General features: G+C 35.5%; 1 protein-coding gene across 15 annotated transcripts in view; it reads left to right on the top strand.

Moving 5' to 3' along the window:
• Positions 1-24,166, top strand: part of SYNE1 (spectrin repeat containing nuclear envelope protein 1) — a 449,297-nt gene that overhangs the window by 90,883 nt on the left and 334,248 nt on the right. For all 15 annotated transcript variants that reach the window (XM_049113743.1, XM_035708408.2, XM_049113741.1 and 12 more), the window contains exons 4-5: positions 12,444-12,539; positions 19,780-19,863. In XM_049113743.1, coding sequence (XP_048969700.1) covers positions 12,444-12,539; positions 19,780-19,863 — 180 coding nt within the window. The remainder of the gene's footprint in view (positions 1-12,443; positions 12,540-19,779; positions 19,864-24,166) is intronic.

The following is a 24,166-nucleotide window of genomic DNA, read 5'->3' as shown; positions in this document are numbered from 1 at the left end:
GGGAAATCTCATGGAAGGTGTCAGAATAAACTTTCAGAGAAAGGAACATTTAAGCTAGGGCCTGAGGAATGCCTTTGGGTTTGGTACCAAGAAGGAACCAATGGCTTTTTTTTTTTTTTAAGTTAAGAGATAAATAACGTGGTACAGTAAAGGAAATGGAAGTTCAGAATACCTGACAATATGGTTCCAGGAGTGGGTTGGCAACATTGGTCAAAGGCCAGTCATTAAGAGAACTTGGACTGTGTTCTGGGGAGTGGGAGACATTAAAGAATCTTAGGCAGGAGAATTAAATGATCACCCTGGCCCTAAACATCTCTGTCTCTCTCTGTATCTTTCTCTGTCATAAATTAGAACAGAAACAAGTAACATTAGAGGTGGAGTAGAATAAAAATAGCCATACTGAAAGATATGTAGGAGTAGATTCAGTAATTAGAAACTTGGAGAAGAAAGAGTCAAGAATGATATCTAGATTTCTGACATGAGCAAATGATTGAGATCATTCACAGAGAGAATACAACAAACTTGGGGAATATCTAGTAGTCCAGTTTTAGACACAGAAATTACTAGAGATAAACCCATTTGATTTGACAGTTAGGAAGTCATTGACCATCATAGGGAGTAGCCATGTTATAACAGAAATCAGACTGATGAGTAAACGAGAGGTAAGGATATTAGGATACTGAATGCACATAACATGTTCATGAGATAAAGTATCAGCTAAAATAGAACATAGGATCTGGTAAGTTTTTTTTTTCTTCAGATTTTTATTTATTAGAGAGAGAGAGAGAGAGAGAGGGAGGGAGCACAAGCAGGTGGAGGGACAGAGGCAGACTCCCTGCTGAGCAGGGGACGCAGTGCAGGGCTCCATCCCAGGACCCTGGGATTGTGACCTGAGCTGAAGGTAGACACTTAACTGACTGAGCCACCCAGGCATCCCAAGAGCTATTTTAATAAAGGGGAATTTTAAATGTGTGTCTGTTGAAAGGAATGATCAAAAATTAGTAGAGGAGGAGAAACTACAAAAGAAAGGAATGAAAGTTAAGACACAGGCTCTCAAGGAATCAAGGTGGGAGAGAAAATCAAGAGCACAAGTAGAACAATGTAAATTTGTACCAGAGGAGGGACACCTCCCATTCTCTGAGACTAGAGGGAATGGGAAGGATGAGTGTAGATATGCCTGAATTTGGGATGGAGTGAGAGAGGAAGGCAGAGATGATATGGACTTGAATTTGAGGAAATTCCTACCTAATGGTTACCATGTTTTTTAGATCCAATTGAATGGTCTTCATTTTCTAGTAAAGAATTTATGTTGGGATAAATACTTTAAAAGTTGAAGGTTAAAAAGGTGTTGGTTCTTTCACATTTTAAAATTGATATATCTTAACAAGCTCCTGAACTTTATGCAAGATCCCTAGGCTATAGTAATCCTATAGTGCTACCTCGGCCCCCAAAGGGAACAACTTAAAGATGCATTTGTCAAAAAATTTCACAAAATTTTACATTTTTAATTAGCAAAAGATAGTGTAAGCAATCTTGACATTGCCATTGGTTTCAAAATTGTGTAATTTCACATTTTCTCTCATTTCATTAAATGGAATAGAATGTTATATTTGTATTTAAATCCCCTTGATCCAATCTTTATGGTATTTGCTGTAAAGTAAGTATATGGTTTGGCATTAAGTCCTTAGGGAAAAATAAATAGGTCTCAAAGAATCATTGTTTAGTGTTCCTATAAATGGAGCTGCTCTTTCAATATGCAAAAAACAAACCTTTCTCTATCTTAGTCTTAGAGCTATGGGGTATTAAGGATGGGCACTAAATATTTAAAATACAATGTCTTTTGGATAAACTTGGGCATGGAATGAGCATCTCCTCACTTTTTAGAAGAATTTTTAAAAAGAATCATAAAACATTACTGTATTCTGTATTCAGTTGCCAAAGTTATCATAACAAAGTACCACATACTGGGTAGCCTAAAATGGGAAATTTGTTGTCTTGGTGTCCTCAAGGCTAGACAGCCATGCTCTCCTAACACTCTGAATCCACCCTGGCTTTTCTCTAGCTTCTGAGAGTGACCTGAAATACCTCACAGTCCTTGGTTTGCAGCTCTATTAGTCTAGATCCTGTGTCTGTGTCTGCCTGTGTCTGTGTCCAAATTTCCCCTTTATACAAGGATACTAGTCATATTGGATAAGGACCCACCTTGATTATTTTAACTTGATTACCTCTCCAAAGATCCTGTTTCCAAATAAGATCACACTCTGAAGTACGGGGGTTTAAAATGTCCACATATCTTGGGGGAGAATGGGCACAATTCAATGCATAATATATTCCATTAAACATTCTGTTTTAATAATATGTTAGATTCATACACTCTTTGGAAGGAACACTTTTGATTTTTCATGTTTTCTTTTAATAAACTATACTAATGATGACTCTGACATCTTCAGAGTCATAAAGTATCTCTTTTGTGGCTGCTCACTTCTTTATCTTTCCATCAACAGTACTAAAAGATAATATAGAAACACTTCCATGATTGCATTTTACTTCCAAGCATTTCCTTGTACAAACTCTAGTGGGACTATTAGTGAACTAGGATGACAAAAAGAAGCAAAAAGGAAAAGGAAAATATAATAATTCACCCCCTAGTCATTCTTCAGTTATTTTCTAAAGCCACTTTAGTTTGATAATACTAAACATATTGCTAAATTCACTATTTCCAAATAGGTAACTAAAAAGTTACAAAGGAAAATCATCACTTAAAAAATAGCCTTTACTAATTTATTAATAGAATTATTAATTCATTGATAATGTAGATATAGATCTAGCAAAGATTATGTAGGTTAATAAACATTTGATAATATTTGTTAAAGGTTCTTTTTTTAGACATATACTTTATTTATTCACATTTATTCATTAAATATTTTTCTCACATTTTAAGAAATGTTTTATTTATTTTTAATTTTTTTTAATTTTTATTTTTTTTATTTATCTACGATAGTCAGAGAGAGAGACAGAGAGAGAGAGAGAGAGAGGCAGAGACACAGGCAGAGGGAGAAGCAGGCTCCATGCACCGGAAGCCCAACGTGGGATTCGATCCTGGGTCTCCAGGACCGCGCCCTGGGCCAAAGGCAGGCACCAAACCACTGGACCACCCAAGGATCCCTATTTTTAATTTTTAAAAAAGATTTTACTTACTTGAGAGTGAGTGAGAGAGTGAGAGCACAGGGGCAGAGGGAGAAGCAGACTCCCCACTGAGCAAGGAGCCTAATGGAGGGGGAAGGGCTCAATTCCAGGACTCTGGGATCATGACCTGAGCTGAAGGCCGAACCTTTAACTGACTGAGTCACCCAAACACCCCAATATTTATTTATTTTAGAGAGAGAAAGAGAGGGTGTTTGTGCAGAGGGAGGAGCAGAGGGAGAGGGATAAGTAGACTTCCATGCTGAGCATAGAGCCTGATGCGGCCTTGATTCTAGGACCTCAAGATTATGACCTGAGTCTAAACCAAGAATTGGACAGATGCTCATCTGACTGAACCACCCAGGGGCCCTCATTAAATATTTTAAGATGATGTTTATCTACTTGGCAATGTTCTAGGTACTGAGAATGTAACAGTGAACGAAACAGAAGAAAGAATCCTTACATTATGGTGCTTATATCTTAATGGGGAAGATGGACGGTAAAGAGGGCAAATAAGCTGTTCTGTTGAGAATAGACTGAAGAGGGGCACGGCCACAAGGAGAGATTTAAGTTAGGAACCATTGAAGTCATCTAGGCAAGAACCTGGTGTCTTAGACAAAGGTAAGTAAGCAGCAGAGGTGGTGAGAAGCGAATGGATTCTGGATGAGTTTTGAAGATAAAGCCACCAAGATTTGTTGATGGAGAAGATATGGTATATGAGCAAAGGAGAAGAGTAGCAGATAACCCCAACTTTGTACTGAATAAAACAAATAACTTAAGGGTAGAGTGATTCTTTTATGCTATATAGTGAAAATAATTTTATTACACATGAAAATTGTGAAGAGCAAAGTTTTCCAAGCAAATTAAAACTTGGGCTGAAAAAGTAGCCATTGCCTTTGGGATGTGTATTTGGAATTAAATTAAGTGATTAAGGAAGTGGAAATGATTATGCTATCATAGGAAATAAAAAAGAATGGGAATTGTCTTCTCACCTTTGACAAGTAGAGGTGGAAAATAATCGCAATAGTATTTTTATGAAGGCAATGAAAGAGAACCAGATTACACATAAAATTTTTAATTACTTCATCTTGTTTCTGGACATATTGGGAACATCTGATTAGATTTTCTAAATAAGATGACAAAACTTTTAGACATTGAATTAATTTTATGTGGCTTCTGCTGGTGGTTGTAATCATGATTTTACTGCTCTGGTCTAAGGGTACTTTGGCATTTTTAGACATTTTAGTGTGGTCGGCTCTTAGCCAATCTTTAGGGAGGTAACTCACTTCACATCTGCTGGTCAACCCCTCTTCCCTTCCCACTCTCCTCTCTGTTCCTGTTGTTTAGCGTGCTGCTCCCACCCATCAGATAACCATCAGAGAATGTGAACCCTGCAGACTGATTCTGGGATGGGATTTTTCCCTGTATACTGTCCTTCAGCCTGTGAAATAGTTCCTGCCTGAAACTTATGGAAACCAGAGATTGTGGTTTGTCTGGCTCTGGAGGTGATGGGTCATTCTGTATACAAAGGTTTTAAGGGTGCACAGAGTACAGTACACCTTGAGAATCTGTCTTTGCCTTGGGACCTCTCTACAGCCTGTGCAGAAGGTCATTTTGAGAATATTTTAGGCCATGATTATTGTTTCAATTTCAGCAAGCCTGACAATGCTCAACAGTGTATGTGTGTCTCAGTTGGAGTAAAGCGTAATCTGTGCCATGTGCATTTACTTTAGGCCTTCTCTAGTTTAGTTTTATTGGTACCAGTGGATATCCAGTAATCACAAATTTTAAACCCTAGGATATGTACTTAGTATTTTAAGGTAAAATGCTGTAACTTTTTTTGTGTGTGTCATGAAATATTTTGAGAGTTCTTTCCCTGAGCAGAACAGCATTCAGTAAAAGACTGTCCAACTGTCTGAGATTAAAAGTCATGATAATAAATGAAGACCTGGGTTGGTCCCAGCGTGAAACAGATTTTGCCCTTTTATTTGTTCAAGAGTAAATCCTGTATGCTGTAAATCTCCTTGATAGCTGTGTGATGTTTGAGGCTAAGGAACTGTAAGATTCTAGAAGATGTGTAGCTATCTGTTGATGAAGTAATGATATGCTAGTAATGTTTCGAAGTAAATTTGTACTCTTCTACATTTCTGAATGCAATCTAATGCCCAATGCTTCTTTCACCTTAATTGATGTGCATATGGTCATCCTTTTAATGCAAAGTTAAAAATGGTAAAATTTTTTTTAGTTTATTGCCGTTTTTGTTATTTTTGGATATAGCCATACAGGTGTCCATGTGAAATGGCTTTATTTATTTGTTTATCAACAACATTCAGCTGTGTCTGCCTTCATCATTTACAAGTATCAATTGATCAAAAGGTTATAAAAGATCTTTTCACATCATATACAATTAGGTTCCCCTGAAAATGCATACTCTCATTAAAATAGCATAGATTTATTTTTGGTCACTTATGTGGATCTCATCATGGAGTAGGAGTAGAAGGTCACTAAAATATAAACTCTTACACTCAGACAGTGTTTACAAAGTAATAACAAAATAGACCCACATGTTAGTTGTGCTTTATTTTGTTGCAAGTAAATAAAATCATTTTAAATTATTTAACTAATAAGTGAAATCTATTGAAAGGTGCATTCTGACCAGGCAGGAAAAGGTTAGCTCAACAGGCTTGGGTTGCTCAAATTCTATACATTGTAAATAAAGACTTGTTTTTAGGAATGGTCCTTGAGTGGCTTCTGAGAGATAACCTCAGAACACTTGGAGTAGTTTGCCTGATAGGAGTGTTTTGAATGCCTAAACTTTGGGCCGTGCTGTACCACTTTGATGAGATCGGTTTAACAATGCGTTTTATGCTGAACACCTATCTGTTTTTTTCTGGGGGATCTAGGACAGGGGAAGGGCTGGAGTTCAAGTAGCTGAGGTTTGTTCTGCAAGCTTTGTATGCCTAAGTGACAGACTACAAATAAAAACTCAGGCACTGGGGCTCAAGTGTGCTTTTCTGGCAGGTGACACTTCACCCATACCATCATCACACACCATTATGGGAAAAAATAGACATGTCCTGAAACAGGTCATTCATCCCTGGAAATTTATACATGGTTTCTTCTGCACCCTGCTTTATGAGCTTTGCCCCTTTGCTGATATTAATGTGTCCGTTCACTATAACAAATTTTAATTATGTATATAATAGCTCTTCTGAGTCCTGTGGGTCCTTCTATTGTGTTGTAGAGCTGAGGATGGTCTTGAGGCACCTTGGCATACTGACTGACCCAATCTTGAGAAAGATCGAGGCAAGTGGTTTTTGGGTCCTCAATAGCAGGACCTAGTGACAATTGCATTTGGGTCATTGCCATGTGACAGCTTGACTACAGGCAACTTCTGGATCCAAGCAGAGAATGTGAGGAGTGCAATTCAGATCATTCACATAACAAAAGATGGGGCTTTAGCACAAACATATCCACTAGGGGACATGACATGGTGTGAATTAGGCCAACTATTGTCTATGCCAATATGTATTTATATACATAATACTTCTGTTATTACTATTTAGTCTTTCTTATATCTATTCATTTAAAATAGCTCTTTGTTAATAAGTTGTTTCTAGTAGAATGGGAGGCACTTCAACTGATTAGTTAATACTTTCCATATTGATATTAAATAAAAATATTTATAAGTTTGTGTATTATTCAGGAAAAATTGGTTAATACTTGTATTTTGTATACTAAGCTTCCTATCTAACAGTATCAAAGTATACTAAACCTTGGCTCAAATCTAATCAGTTACGAGGGGTGTGATCTAGGCCAATGGTTGAACCTCTCTGAGATTCAGATTCCTTGCTTTAAAAGAGGAAATGATAATGCCATGGGTGGTGGTTATGAATATTACATGAGATAACATGTACAAGCCCTCAGGATAGTGCTTGACACATTGAGATGTTCAACAATACATTATTCATTCTTTCTTACCTTTTTCTTCTCTTTTTCCTCTGTCACTGCTATTTAAAATATCTATTAAATTAAAATGTATAAATACCTAAGCCACAGAATCATCTAGTAAATTTTAGAATTCATATATGTAGTCTGTAATGTGACTATCATATTTACTTCATGCACCAAAAATTTTAATTTCACATATAATTTTAATTATAGCCCCATGATCTAAATGGTTATGTCTGATATCTTTTTTCATCAAAATTATATTCGTATTCCTTTTTTCCTCTAAGTAACATAATTGTTTCTAGGAGCATAAAATCAATATGTGGCAGAGGAAACATGGCCATCCTTCCATGAATAAATATGAAAATTGATGGTAGATAAGGCTTGAATATGTACTGATGCTTATAGATTAGTAAAGTGACACAAGATATTCGCATGCATGTACGCACACACACAATGTTAGAAAATAGGTTATTTTCCCCAATTAGAGGGAATGGCCAGCAAAAATTATGTCTAAGATACCCGTACTTTCTCATTCCATAAAGATCAAGGATGAACTTTAAATCTAATTAGGTGTCATTAAAGGAGCTACATAGCAAAAATAAAGGAGAAGAAATAGAGAAAAAAAAAAAAAAGCTCTGTGAAGTCTGTTTCACTCATGAGTTAACTCCCAAGGCTGAAGCCAAGCACAGAGGCATGTGCAGCTTCTCTGCGTTTCTAGGGCCTTTTAGACCAAGGCAGTCATCTTAGAGCCAGAATTTAAAGTTTAAACCTCGTTGGGGAGAACCGATAGGAGCAGCCACAGAATTTAAGTACCTCTTTCTCTGTTCTCTGTCCCATCTCTATCTCCCTCTCCCACTATGATGCCATTGGGAAGTTCTATTCTTTGAACAACCTCAGATTCAGCATGAATATATTTTGGTTCCATTACAGAATATCTAAGCGTGATTGACCATAATAATATTAATAATAAATAATTAATAACAACAATTATTATTATAATTGTGGTTTTGAAAAGTGCCTGATAGATTTTTTATTTAAATTCAATTTGCCAAATATAGTATAACACCTAGTGCTCATCACATCACGTGCCCTCCTTAGTGCCCATTACCCAGCTACCCCATCCCTCCACCACCTCCCCTCCAGCAACCCTGTTTGTTCCCCAGAGTTAAGAGTGTCTCATGGTTTGTCTTCCTCTATAATTTTTCCTCATTCAGTAGTGCTTAAAACTGCAAATTGGGGGATCCCTGGGTGGCGCAGCGGTTTGGCGCCTGCCTTTGGCCCAGGGCGCAATCCTGGAGACTCGGGATCGAATCCCACGTCAGGCTCCCGGTGCATGGAGCCTGCTTCTCCCTCTGCCTATGTCTCTAGCTCTCTCTCTCTCTCTGTGACTATCATAAATAAAAAACAAAAACTGCAAATTGGGGGGCAATGGGCACAAAACCACATTATCTTTATTTTCAATTAAGTCAGGTTCCAATTAGTTACCTTCATTCCTAACTCTTTCTTTTGGCACCTTAATCCTGTCAGAGTAATCAGATTGGTGCTGTAAGTATTTATATATATAATAGGAAGGACATTTTAGCTAACAGATCTTTTTATTAAAACATTGTTCCAAAAAATAATTGTGATATAGTCACAATATTAAAGGTCTTCTGTAGTTGACCCTTTACTATATGTAAACAATTATTTATACAAAATGGGATAACAAATCTTGTCCACTAATACTAGAACATTTTTTTCTCATATAATTTTTGATAAGTGTTTTGTTGACTTTGCACAGTATTTACATTACATGTGATTGGATAGAGCTTATAGAAATATGAAGATCATTCTCTAGTATTCATTTTTGCCAGCTCTTTGCAGTAAAGTAGCCAGAAGTCTATTTTCCCCCTCTTTTACTAGTTGAGGTATTAAGTAAAGAATTAGTTAAGTAAAGAATTGGTTACATAATGCTTGGTCCTGTAATTCAGTGTGTTGCAAATACAATATTTGTGCATTACAAATTAAATTGATATAAACATTTTTAAAACATTTTTATTTTAAGAAGAAATATTTTCTCCCAATTTCTATTTGGACTAGTAATAGACATTGGTCTACATCTCTTTACTTTGTGCAGGAATGCACTGGTGGAAAAATTCCAGAAGCAACTCATATTTATTATAAAAAGAGAAATTCTGCATCATGACTTTACTTATGTGCATCTCTAAGATTCCCAAAGATATTTGCAAATAAGCATCACATATCTCTGTTGAGTGTGATTCACTCACCATTTACATGTTATTGCCAGCTACTGCTACGCACTGTGCCCGATATTAGGTATATAATAATATATATAACGTCTTCTTTATCTTCAAGAAACCCCATGATCTGAATTTCTGGGGACACAGATTTGTAAATAACTAACTGTAATGTAACATGATCATTCTAATCTGAACAATGTACTTAGGGCAAAAGTAGTGGTTTAATTCTAGTTGGAAAACTAAACAAGATTAACTATGAGCTGAGTCATGAAAATTGAGCAAGAATTTACTAAGTGGAGAAAGAGGAAAAGTGAGGGTGTTCTAGATATGTGTTCTTGAAATAAAAACCATCCACTCTTCTTTATCATGCAGACTGGAACCTTAATTCATACCTTCAACAAATACTTAATGAGCTCGTACTGTGAATAAGACATTCAAAAACAAGATACTTCTATGTTTGTGTTGTGTTGCAGTCTGATTACCTAAAACCTGGAGAACATTTTTCTTTACTTATTATATATGTACCACATTTTAAAAGCCATTGATATAGGCACTATATATATGTATATATAATATATATAATTATATATATAATGAATATATAATTATATATAATAAATATACAATTATGTATAAGTATACATATATAATTATATATATTATAGTATGCATTATATATAAATAAATATATTCTATATATAAAGGCATTATATATAAATATATATATATATATATATATATTAGAAAACTGCATTTATTCATTCATCCAGTCAGTCATTCAGCCAATGATATAATATTGAGTGCCTGTTATGGGCTCAACAATGTTTAAAAGAGAACATTTACCTGGACAGAAGGATTCAAGAGTCATGTCTATACTACAACATTTTGTGAAGAACAGAGGAGTCAGGTTGAGTTTGTGATGGCCACAGTCAGAAAGAAAGGAGAAAGAGAGAAGGAAAAGAGGCTTGGGAACCAGGCAGGCTGATAAAAGAGGTTTGGAGAGGAACAGATCAAGGAGAGTTTGGTACCAGCGGTCAGCACAGAGACTAATGAGTTGAATTGCTCAATGATCACTACTGACCTGATGGCTGTGTCCACGAGCATGTGCAGGAGCAGCTTGATGGAAAGGAAGACTGTGGGGCACCAATAGATTCGAGGAACATCAGAAGTAGAAGGGGGGTCACGAGAAAATGTTCTTCAAAGTGGCAGACACGAGTTGCTGTTTAAAGGCAGAATAGGGGAGCCTGGGTGGCTCAGGTGGTTGAGCATCCAGCTCTTGGTGCTGGCTTAAGTCATGATATCAGGGTTGTGAGATGGAGCCCTGGGTTCAGTGTGGAGTCAGCTTGAGACTCAGTTCCTTTCCCTCTGCTGCTCCACCCCCTCTCATGTGCATGATCTCTCTCAAATAAATAAATAAATAAATAAATAAATAAATAAATAAATCTTTTTAAAAAAGGAAGAATGGATGGATGAATGTGACTTTTGTGTGTGTCAAATTTCTTGGAATTTTTGTTATTTCAAGAAAATTCCCTGCTTTGTTTCATTTTCTTTACATATTTTCAGGTTAATGCAATATAAAAAAACTTCACTTGCATCTGTTCATTGAATATATCACATTTATTAACTTTTTCCTCATTGTTACACTGCATTTATATTATTAAGTTTTCAATTATCATTTTCAATGATAAACAGGCCATATTTTTAATGATTAAATATAACTAATGCAATAATTTTTATTCTTGTCACACGGAATAGTTTTCATTGTAGCTCACTAATAATTTTATCTATATGTTTAGAATATTAAGTCATTATTACATTTTTGCTATATTAATTATAAAAAGTATGAATAGTGAAATATAAAAGAGAATGCTTGAAAATGAAAACTCTATTATTTTTGAACATGTATTTCACAACATGAGAACAAAATGTATTCAGCTGTTCATTTTATAAAGAGAGAAAATGCATTTAAAATTAGGATTGTGCCATTCAGAGGACGTAATTCATGCAGTCATAGGAGAAATGTAAATGCTCCATATCAGTGGGTAGAGAAAAAAAGTCATATTTCAATAAAACATTTGGTTATTAAATATCTTTCATAGAACTTTTCCTTTCTTCTTTCTTTTTTAGAAAGAAAGACAATTGAATATAGTCAGAAATATAGCTTTAGGCTTTTAACATGATTCAGTGAGAACCAGAAAACTGTAGGCCTTGAACCCAGGTAATAAATGAAAAAATTCTTGTTCTGTGAGAAATCTGAGGACACTGATCTTCCACTGACGGAGAACATGAGCATTATCACTTCTTTCCTTTCTTCTGAGCTAAGATAGACCTTAATTCAAGGTTTGACGAACCCCAATATATTAGATATTTTAGTGATCTTTATGAAAAAAAAATAAAAGACCTTCCATGAATTGAAAATGGGCTTTGACTTATTTTTCTAGAAGTGGTGATGGATTTGCACTGATGAGTCTGTAATCTTATGCTTACCATTCTCTGGGCTCAGTGCCACATTGTGAGAAAGCTGTGCTAGATTGCCAGGCCATGAAACAGAACATGGCCAGCTAACCCACAGGAGATTAAATCTGCAACCTTGGTTGTCCTAGCAGAGCTCACACAGCTGGCCACTGAGGCAAGGAGATTGCTGTGGCAAGAATAGGCTGTGAAAATGCCTACCTTGAGTAAGCCCTGGTAATGTGCTCACCCACTGGTTGGGGCACCTCCTCTTCCCTGTTTAGGCCCTGTGTTAATGTCTTTCTTATCTTTTATGTTGATTGTGACCTCTTTTCCTTCTCTTATTCCGTACCATCTTTTTGACCCTTGATAAAAATTCCTTTCTAGAAAGAAGCTAGTGTATATGTGAAAACCCAAGTGTTAAATCTCTGGTTTTTGAGTAAGTTTATCTTCAGAGGATTTTCTCCTATAATTGGTAGTTGCCAATCATATCCAAAAGAATTTAGGTATTTAGAAATTTCACCAAAATGAGTAGCAAAGGTATAAGAGAGAGATGGAAGCATTTTTTTGCATTCATTCAATTTTATTCATTTTATTCATTTTTTAATCTTATAGCGGAAACCCCCACTGGTGGTAGATGATCTTTTTGAAGACATGAAAGATGGTGTTAAGCTGCTTGCGCTTCTGGAGGTTCTGTCCGGGCAGAAATTGGTAAGGACTTTTCCTGTGACCAGATTTGTCACTGTTCCCTTGTGGAATTTGGGGGTTTGGGAGTTGGGAGCATAAAGGGTACTGTCCCTATAAAACAAAAGTTCTCTTTTTATAGTTGGTAATACACTAGAAACACTAGCCTATCAGTCATCACTTCTGGGAGCAGGGAATATCTTTCCTTTCTAATTCCTACACAACTTTAGTGGATCTGAAACACTATATATAGTAGTAGCTACCTTAGAAGGCAAAGTAAAAAACCTCATCAGTAATCTGTCATGTTTAATTACTGCTTCTGGGTAGTATCCAGGAAGATTATTTGCAGATTAACACTACCTCACTTTATAGCATTTGCTTTCCATTTGGAAAGGATTGTTGGTCCATAACTGTGCATTGTTTATGTAGTTGTTTGTTGAAAATTAAGTTTGAAATCAGCGTGACATTCTTCATGCACTTGTGGACATCCTCCATAGTCAGTCATTTGTCACAGGAACAGCTTATTTTTAGGGGCAGTGGAACCAGTAGAATGAAAAAGCACATTGATAGTGAACTACAGAATATATGTTTCCACATTACTTAATAAAGTATCACCAGTCTCCAACTTACAGTGGTTTGACTTCATGGCTTTTTGACTTCATGATGATGTGAAAGCAATACACATTCAGTAAAAACCATACTTGCAATTTTGAATTTGGATCTTTTCCTGGGCTAATGACACACAGGATGATCCTCTTTTGTGATGCTAGGCAGTGGCAAGGAATCATGATCATGAGGTAAAGAGCTGATACACTTAAAATCCTTCTGTGCCCACATAGCCATTCTGTTTCTCACTTTCAGTACAATATTGAATAAATTATATGAAATAGTGAACACTTCATTATAACACAGGCTTTCTGTTAGATGATTTTGTGTAAGTGTAGGCTAATGTAAGTGGTCTGAACACATTTAAGGTGAGTTAGGCTAAGATGTGATGTTTGACAGGTTAGGCATATTAAATGCATTTTTGATTTGCAGTATTTCCAACTTACAATGAGTTTATCAGGAAATAATCCCATTGTAAATTGAGGAAGATCTATATTTTGTTTTTCTGGCCTATGTTTTGTTAATTCAGAGTAGGAGAAAGGTAAGTAGTTTGCAAAGATGAATTACCTATAAATGATGTTTACTGTAATTACAAAAAGATACTCAGAAAATAATCTTCAAAATGTTGTATGACATGCTAGACACAGAGGCCAAAATTGAGAGTACTTATTTTTTTTCTTTATCTGTTCCTTCTTGACAATAGTTACCAATCATTCATACTTGGATAATTGAGTTTTTTTTAAGCGTTTTTGCCTAAACACCATTTTTCAGTTAATTTTGTGCAGAGTCTTCCAAATAGCTTTTGTGAAAGAATTTGCTGGAAAATTGTAAACTGATAATAATTTTGTGTAAATCTAATTGGATTCTTATTATAGTGGATGCTTTCAGTGCCCCTTCTGCCATCTTAGCTTGCCTCCAACTTCAGCAAGCGAGATTTCCGACAGTGGGGGCATTACTGTAGACTGTAGCAGCATCTTGCTTCAAATACTGTTAAGTCTCCAGGATTCCATCTTCATGGCTTTTATCAAAGGCACAAGTTGCTCAAGGCAGCCCTGACGTGTGGAAGGATTAATGGTCCCTCTCTCAACCAATGGAGATGGGAATCCATGAATAAATGTTCCAGCTTACCATTGTAGGAGGGACAATTCTGTGACATATTTTACACATATCTCAGAGTGCTTGGGTCCCCAGCAGGATTGAGGCCCAGTTCCTCACAGTGGGCCTCTTTTTTCCTGCCTCTCTTCACTCTTGCTACCTGAAGTCATTTCCCCAGTAAACTGCACACACCCAAGGCCTTATCTCAGGGTCTGTTTGGGGGAAATTAAACAAAACACATATGAAAAGCTAATTTGGAATATGCAAGTATATGCATGAGCTAAATAAACTGAATTCGCACTCAAATGTGGGAGTCATTGACTTAAGATATATATAGCCCCAATCTCCAGATATAATTGTCCATCCTTTGTATATCCTCCTGAATTAAGCTATTTACTAGAAAGCTAAAGGAACCTTTGTTCTAATTCAGTTGTGTATTAAAGAAGTATACCATGCTATATCAATATAATTTTGCCAGTGTACTTGACCAATAGGGTACAGAAACCTTGATGGGCATTTGATTGTCAAGCTAGACAATTCTAAAAAAAGCAAATATTTTGACATAAGAGTCCTTCTTCTGCTTAAGTGCCATACTTGTTCAGACATAGAGTTATAAGACCTTGAAGAAGAGCTAGAAGAGATTTTAAGAATTTTAGCATTCTTAAGTATCAGATAAGAAAACAGACATACAAGGACAATTTCCAATTTAACCTTTATTATTTATTTATATTGAGCCCGTCAAGATTCTGAATTACATAAAATTAGATTACTCTGAAATTACAAATAAATAAACCTTGGAAATGGTTATTTAAATTTTGTAGATATCGTTATTGTAATGACCACATTAACATGAAAAGCATCATTTGAGGGAATGAATATCCTATGTGTTCTTTTAGAGCTTTCAAAGGGAGAATGTGGGTAAGAACATTTCCCTCAGGAATGTTAACACTATTCAGGAATTCTAGAATATCTCATAGGTATAATTCTATTAAGAACACTATGCTTAGCATTAGGGTTCACATAGTCTGGGCCTCTGACTCTGACCATGATCATTTGGGAGATGTGGCCAAAAGGCTTAATGCCTTTGCACTGCCAGCATCTCTTGAGAAATCTCTATGATTATATTTAAAGACAGAATATTTTTAGTTTTTTAATTACTGTTCTTAGATTTCTGCACATTCTTTGGTTATTACTTGTGGAACATTACTCTTTATTAAATGGATCAATGATTATATATCTTTAATTGTACATAAACGTAGAAACACTAAATTTAATTTGCACTTAGGATTCTTTTAAAGAATATTACAAATTGCCATTGAAAAATTAGATATAATAGTAGCAATATGAATAGAGTTTAAAGGACTGCAGAGAAACTTCTTTCTTTTTTTTTAAGATTTTATTTATTTATTCATGAGAGACACAGAGAGAAACAGAGACATAGGGAGAGGGAGAAGCAGGCTCCATGCAGGGAGCCTGATGTGGGACTCGAACCCGGGTCTCCAGGATCACTCCCTGGGCTGAAGGTGGTGCTAAACCACTGAGCTGCCCGGGCTGCCCCGAGAAACTTATTTCTTATCCATTTTGTTAACCTTCTCTTTAAAAAACTCCTTAACATTTTGCATTAGGGGGATCCCTGGGTGGCGCAGCGGTTTGGCGCCTGCCTTTGGCCCAGGGCGCGATCCTGGAGACCCAGGATCGAATCCCACATCGGGCTCCCGGTGCATGGAGCCTGCTTCTCCCTCTGCCTGTGTCTCTGCCTCTCTCTCTCTCTCTGTGACTATCATGAATAAATAAATAAAAAATCTTTAAAAACAAAACAAAACAAAACAAAAAACAACATTTTGCATTAGGGAGAAGCCTAACAATCCACTTAAAAGTACACAATAAAAGAAAACAAAACACCAATTCAAAAGGATATATGCAAACTTATGCTCATTGCAGTTTGATTTGCAATAGCCAAGACATGGAAACAACTTGAGCGTCTATCAATTGATGAATGGATAAAGAATATATAATGGATATATTCCATATATATATATATAATGGAATACTACTCAGCCATGAAAAAGAATGAAATCTTGCCATTTGCAACAACACAAACAGACATTCAGGATATTATGCTAAATTAAATAAGACAGAGGAAGACAAATATTCTATGATTTCACTTATTTGTAGATTCTAAAAAACAAAGCAAATAATAAAACAAAACTCATAGATAAGAGAACAGATTGGCAATTGCCAGAGGGGAGAAGGGTGGGCGTAGGCCAAACAGATGAGAGGGATCAAGAGGTACAAAACCTCTAGTTATAGAATAAGTAAGTCATGTACAGCATGGTGATTACAATTGATAATATTTTATTACATATTTGAAAGTTGCTAAGACAATAGATCTTGAAAGTTGTCATCATGAGAAAAAAAATTCTGTGTATGATAAATAGACTTACTGTTCTCATCATTTTGCAATGTATGTAAATACTGAATCATTAATCTGTATACCTGAAACTAATATAATGTTTTTTGTCATTATATTTCAATAAAGTATTTATGAAGAAAATAAGCTTGCAAAAAAATGCACACTGGGTACTTTTAGGAAATCTGGAGCATCAAAAAGCCCTGAATATTTACTAAGTAACTTTACTAGTCATTGATCATATACTTAGAATAGAACTCAAATCTGCAACTGAGCTTGGTATTATCCACTGAATATCCGTTCAGCTAACATTTCTGGAGTTCTGTTATGGATAAGACACTACCTTATGCCCTCTAAGGAAGACAAAGGTAAATGAGATATGGTCAGAGCCTTGTAAGACCTTGTAGCCTGGTAGGGATGATAACTGTATTAGGGCAGATTAAGTTGTATTAAAAATAGATGCAAACTTGAGAGGGACAATACAATAGATGTTTGTAACTTGCTCACTTTGCCAGGGTACATCCACATGGTATTTGCCCCACTAGATATCAAGCCTTACAGTGAAGTTACATCACTTAAGACAGTGTGGTATTGGTGCAAGTATAGACATACTGACAAATGCAGTAGGGTCAGAAACAGATCAAGGCATGAATGGAACATTGATATATGTCAGAAGTGGCTATCAGATCAGAGGATGGGAGGAGAGACTGTTCGATAAATAAAATAGAAAAAAGTGTATCCTAATATAAAAAGATGAAATTGAATCCTTATCTCATGACCTATGCAAAAATCAAATATACATGGAGTAGAACCTACTGGCAAAAACACTTTAAGTTCTTAGTAGAAAATATGGGTGAATATCTTTTAGACATTTGAATAGGGAAAAATAGTAAGGCATAAAATATTGACTATAAAAGATTGCTACATTTGACTGTATTAGAATTAAAGATATCTTAAAATTAAAAACCTTTAAAGAAAATGACAAAAGAAGTTAAAAATGGGTCAAAGAGGGCAGTCCGGTGGCTCAGTGGTTTAGCGCCGCCTTCAGGCCGGGGTGTGATCCTGGAGACCTGGATCCTGGAGTCCCATGACAGGCTCCCTGCATGGAAGCCTGCTTCTCCCTCTGTCTGTGTCTCTGCCTCTCTCTGTGTCTCATGAATAAATCAATAAAATCTTTTAAAAAAAATGGGTCAAAGATATTCACAATACATGAAGTAAAAAAATTTAAGAAAAGATTATGGCAAGAATACAGAAGGTACATTTTCAAAACATCAACAGTACAAACACTCAAGGAAAACCGGGGTAAGAGATGTGAAGGGGGCATTTTTGCAAAAGAAACAGACATTGTCAGAGATTAAGAGGAAGACATGTTGATATCATTGTTGATCAGTGAAATGTAAATGAAGACCTCAGTGAAAAGACCATGCTACAATACATTCAAGTGAAAAAAAAAATTTTAATATCTGTCAAAATCAAGTGTTGGACAAGATATGCATCCATAGGATTATTCTTGCATTGCTGACAAGAGTGGAAAGAAGTGCAAACACTCTGGAAAAGTTTGGCCTTACGTTAGAAGTTCAAAGTCACATTCCCTCTGACCCAGCAGTTTCACTCTTAGGTTTACAACCAAGGAAAACTCCTTATACTTGTACCAAACATGGGATGTACATCAATTTTCTATCAGCATAGGTCACAATAGAAATAACCTGAAAATAATAAAAAAGTAATAACCTGAAAATAACCCAGATTTCATTGAAAAATGGCAAAGAGCTGTCAAAATGAATGAAATACAGTGACAGCAAGAACATGGATGAATCTCAGCAACACAGTATTAGATGGGAAAGTAAGCCTCAAAAGATTAATATTATGATATCCTATATATAAAATTAAAGACTAAAATAAATACTTTTCATAAGTGAATATAAATGAAATGAATCTATATAAAAAGGAAAGCATTGGACTGGATTTTATAATGGTTGCCATGGGTAGAGAAAGGCAGGAGGATGAAATAGATGGTGATGGTATTGAGGGGTGTGGCTTTTGTACTTAATTTCTAGGCCCTGGCCTCATCTTAGTTGGAAGATTTATAGGTGCTTCATACATTATAAGAGTTAACTCATGAAATAACTAAGTGGGCCATTTGTGGATCAACAGTGAGACTGTCATGCTTAACAGGGGTTTCCAAGGAGAGAATAAATAAAAAGTAAAATAGCTCATTTTCTATTTAAATATTTGTTTAGAGTCATATTATAAAAATCATTACCTGGTACACTATAATTAGAATATAAAAGATAGGCGGTTTTGAGTTTTAGTGGAAGATTATTTAGAGTTCTGGTGTCACAGAGGAGAGACCATGTTACCAACTACACAACCACGGAGAATTACTTCACCACACTTATCCATTTATTTCCCATATATGTAAAGGAGGCTAATGATATCTACTTTATTGAAACTATTTTGAGTTTTAGAGCTAATATTGTGGCACACAGAAAGCACCTAATGCATTTTAATAATGCAAATGCAAGTCAGTTAGAGTGTCCTTGTACCAGACATGCGAGTGTGTGAATACCATTTTCATTCCTGGCAATCTTCCTTTTTAACCATGGCTCTTATGCGCCATGTATTTTGGTCATTTGAAACAAGAAGTGTTACTGATATTCTCAGTAACCTTTCATGTTAGTATGACTGAAAAAAGAAATGGTGTGTGACCAAGTCTTTTTTTAAAGACTTTTTTTTTTTTAAAGGAGTTTTAGGTTTACAACAAAATCGAGAGGAAAGTGTAGAGATTTCCCATATATCTCTGGCTCCCACACATGTACCAAGAGCAGTTTTCATATAAATGTTTCCTAACATATAGGAGGGACGGTCTCAATAGATGGCATGGGAATTTTGCAGACTTCTGCTCTTGGCATACAGAAACCTGACAGGCACATGCACCAACAGATAAGTTGGGAATGAGTCTTTGTTGAGTAAATTAGTACACCTTCCAAGTGCTGTGGGGATAATGCTCCTTTGTGTGTCTACTAACTTTTATAGAAATTGAATAATATTGTTCTTGAATATTCTTTGAATATATTTTAATCCATTTAAATAGATTTCATAATTATCTTTTTAATGTGTGCATTTTTATTTATTCCTATTCCTTCCTGTTTATAGCCTTGTGAACAAGGACGCCGTATGAAGCGGATCCATGCTGTTGCTAATATTGGCACAGCACTCAAGTTCCTTGAAGGAAGGAAGGTAAGAGAGAGACAAAACAAAACACCTTTTTAAACAAGAAGGCATACTAATGTTTTTCAGTGTTGGCTATGCAGTAAAAACAGTGCATGTAAATTATACAGCAAAAGATGCAACATTATTGTAAAATTATTCTAGATTTATAGAAAAGTGGCAAAAAATGGCAGAAAGATTTCCTGTCTATACTTTGACCAGCTTCCTCTAATGCAATGAAGAACTTACATAATATATACATTATTATATGTATAAAATATATATCCCACAATTATTAAAGAATGAATTTTAATGTGGTGTGATACCATTCATTAAAGCATAGACATTAGTCTAATTTCATCCATTTTTTCCACTTATTTCTTACTTCTCTCAAGGATCCAATCCAGTAACATTCCTTGAATTTAATTGTCGTGTCTCCTTGATCTCTTCCATTCTACAACCTTGTCTTTCCTTGTCCTTCATGACCTTGATAGTAGCTGGTGATCAGTTATTTTGCAGAATGTCTCTCAATTTGTGTTTGATGTTTTCTCGAGATTGAGGTTATACATTTTTGGCAAGAATTCCAAGGAAATGATGTATTCTTCTCAGGGCATCATGTTAGCGCATATAGAATTCTGTTACGTCTTATTGGCTGGTGATGTTAACCTCAATCACTTGGTAAGGCTTTCTGCTATATTTTTTATGATAAAGATACTATTTTTTTCTTTATAACGAGGAACAATTTAGGGGAAGTAATTGAGATTATGCCAAATCCTACTTGTCTGCAAACTTTGCTCACTGATTTTAGCATTGATCGCCTTCAGTGATTGTTTCTGTAATTATCTAATGATGATTTCGTTTCCCTCAGTCCTTTCACATGTATTAATCGAAATTATTTTGTAAGAAAAGGTTGTCCTTTTCCCCCCTCCACCATTTATTTATTTATTCAATTATTTACTTTGGCATGAACTTATTTTATTCTATAATTGTAATCCAATCCTACAATTATTATTATTGTCATTATTATTACTATTATTCTTCTCAAATCATTCCAGCTTTGGCTATTAAGAGTTCCTTCAGGCTGGCTCCTGTAACTCTTTTGACACAGCTCCATATGTTTCCATGCATTTCCTCATTTTCCAGAACTACAGATTTTCCCCATTTATCTCATATGTTCACTACCCCAGTTCTAGAATCAACCACTTCACTAAGCAGGCTTTTGTTCCTTTTATTAGTGAGAGACATTTAGGTGCTGGTATACTCATTGCTACTGAAGTTTCATTCCCCCTGGGGCCTCTCAACAGACAAATCTAGGAAATATGAATGCTTACTAACCCAGGATATGCATCTGTGTGTTTTCTCTCTCCCCTCTTGCCTCCTTTCTGTGTGTGTGTGTGTGTGTGTGTGTGTGTGTGTGTGTGTATGTACCATTAGTTTAAACTGATACTACTGTTTCCAGTCCAGTGCCGCAAGGTTCATTATAGCCTTCTATGCTTATTTGCTGCTTTTTTATCTGACAGCGAGAAACCTGGCCCTCACCTACAATGAATTCACCTCTTTTTTAATCCTCATATAGACATAAAATTGTTTAAGAATTGCTCACCACACTCCTGTGAGAAATAGATTTGTTCTTTTGGTCTTTGATATTACAGCATTCAGTCAAAAGACTATTTTTCCAAATTTGCTTAGGTTACTTCTGCTTTTTCATTCCCTTCAGTGTGATTTTGTTAGCCATTAGTAATTTAGTTAGGTAATCAAGATATATTCAGTTTTGAAGAATACCCCCTCATACACACATACATTTTAGTTAACTTTAGTTATTATGATTATTTTATTTTTTATTTTGAGGAATGAGACATTACTGCGATTCCTAGAGTATAAGTTATGCTTAGAGAAGGCACCCCCTCTTTATCCTTGCTATTCTATTCTCATCTCTCTTTCTTCCATTTCCTCTCATCTTAGGGAACCAGTCTCTTTAGCTTCAGATTGATTCTTCCAGCATTTCTTTTGCACTAATGAGCAGATGTATTTTCATCCACCATCTTTTTTTTTTTTTTTTTTACGTGAAGGGTAACATCCTATAATACACTCCTCCACTTTGCTTTTTTCATTTAACAGTGTATCCTGGAAATTATTCAGAACAATTCTTGAAGATCTTCCTCATTCATTTTCACAGGCTGCATTCACTATCTGGATGTGCCAGAGTCTATTCAACTACTCTTCTATAAAGGGGCACTTAGGTTGTTTCTGGTATTTTTCAAACACAATGATGCAATTAATGGCTGGCTGTCCACAGTACTTTCACACTACTAGAAGGGTATTTTCTGAGTAAATTCCTAAAAGTGTGATTGCAGAGTCAAAAGATAAATGTATATGTAGTTTGTTAGGTATTGCCATATTTCCTTCTGAATCAGTTGCACCAACTGATTTAGATTTAGCCTTTTCCTGACTTATGAGAATTCAGGTGTCTGTGTTTGGCAATACCAAAACCAGCTTTATAAATGGATATGCAGATACTCCTGGAAAACAGAATGATTCAACTATTTCCTTCAAACTCTATCTGCACTAAATTCTTTTACTTACTGCCCAAATGCATATTTGAATACTTTCTATTTTAAGAACTCTGGAAAATACAAAAAACTTGATTCTGCTGGTTGAACAATATGTATTTTGATCAGTTGATACTATTATAAAACAATATAAAGTCCACTCAGTTGTGCAGATTCCATGCCAAAAAGAGAGTCTGGACATTAAGATGATGTAGAAAAGCAATATTAGCTTCTTATAGAATATTGGACATTGTTTCTGGATCACTAATATCATTATTAATGGAGTGTTTCTCTTCTTCCAGCTTCCTCCATGAATTTTTCATAGAAAGCTGATAAAACCATGTTTAACAAGATATTTATAGTTTTCCAAATCATTCAGTCTTCCATTTTACCTATATAACAATGATGTCTTATTTTGTTCTGAGCTATCCTTTATTGGCTAGAATATAAAAACAAAATTCCTCTTATTAATGTTTTGGAGAAAATTTAAGAACTTAATGTATAAAGCATTGTTTACAAAGAGGACCAAAAAATCTTATTTTCACAGACTTGTTTTATCCAAGGTCATTTTCACAAAACAGCCTTAAGTAATAAAAATTTGACTGTGGGGAGGAATAAGTTTTTAAAGATTTTTTTGGTGCCCACCTTCTCACTATTTATTTTAATTTTTTAAAAATAATAATTTAAGAACTTATGTTTCAAACATATTTTTAAGAATTTTAAGAACATGTTTTTGATCTTTGGACTTACCTTGCCCTCCATTTATATTTTTTTCCTTAGATAATGGAAAATTAATTTAGTCCTTGGATTCTAGCTTGATTTAAGGAATAATGAGGGCACTCCTAAAATTTTACTGGAGAAAACCCTACCATTGTGTTTATTTTCCACTTGTTTACAGGGCAGTGGAAAAAAGCATACATTACTACTTGTTAGGAACCCTGTAAATGTGACTCGAATGATCTGGTGCCATTTCTACCAGTTTCTTTCTCCAGTGAGGTATCAAGTAAACAGTAACAAAAGGAGCCAACCACTGATTAACGTTCCTAAAACTTTGCTTAGTGCAGACTAGGGACATAAATTTAGACTCTTATGAAGTCAGATAGGTGATCTTGAAGATGAAGTGAGTTAGAGGTTACCCATAGAAACAGGAGAACTGAGCAATCTTGGGCCCTGTCTGGAAAACAAAGTGAACATTCAGTTCTGACTATAGTTGCCTCAGTGAAATGCAAGCACAGGGATCCCAGATTTTCCACTTCAACAAGAAAAGTCAGCAATCTGGATTTTTATTGAAATCTAATTATTTGTTTAAGTTATTTACTAAGTAATGCAGATAGTTGGCTACCTGTATCACTGGTTAGAATGACTCACTTGACACCTCATGGTAGAAAGTAACTAGTATAAAGTGGCAACGCATCCATTTGTTTGGTTTCCCAATTTAGCAAGAAAAGCTAGTAATCTGGAGTCTTAATTTAAATTTATTCCCAAATAATTTGAATATACTTTTGAAACATCTGTGGGCCTTATATTAGTCTGCTATGGCTACCATAGCACTAGCACAGACTGGATGGCTTACATAACAGAAATTTATTTTTCACAGTTCTGGAGGCTGGAGGTTTAAGATCAAGATACCAGCAGAGCTGGCTTCTTTGTTTCTTCCTGTTTATAAACAGACACACGTACTCACTGTCTCCTCACATGGCTTTTCCTCTGTGCAGATGTGGAGAGAGAGAGCTCTGGTGTCTTCTCCTCTTCTTATAAGGACACCCACTCACATTATCTCATTT

The sequence above is a fragment of the Canis lupus genome, chromosome 1, assembly GCF_003254725.2.
Source record: "Canis lupus dingo isolate Sandy chromosome 1, ASM325472v2, whole genome shotgun sequence".
Classification (NCBI taxonomy): domain Eukaryota; kingdom Metazoa; phylum Chordata; class Mammalia; order Carnivora; family Canidae; genus Canis; species Canis lupus.
This window is presented reverse-complemented; position numbering and strand designations above follow the sequence as displayed.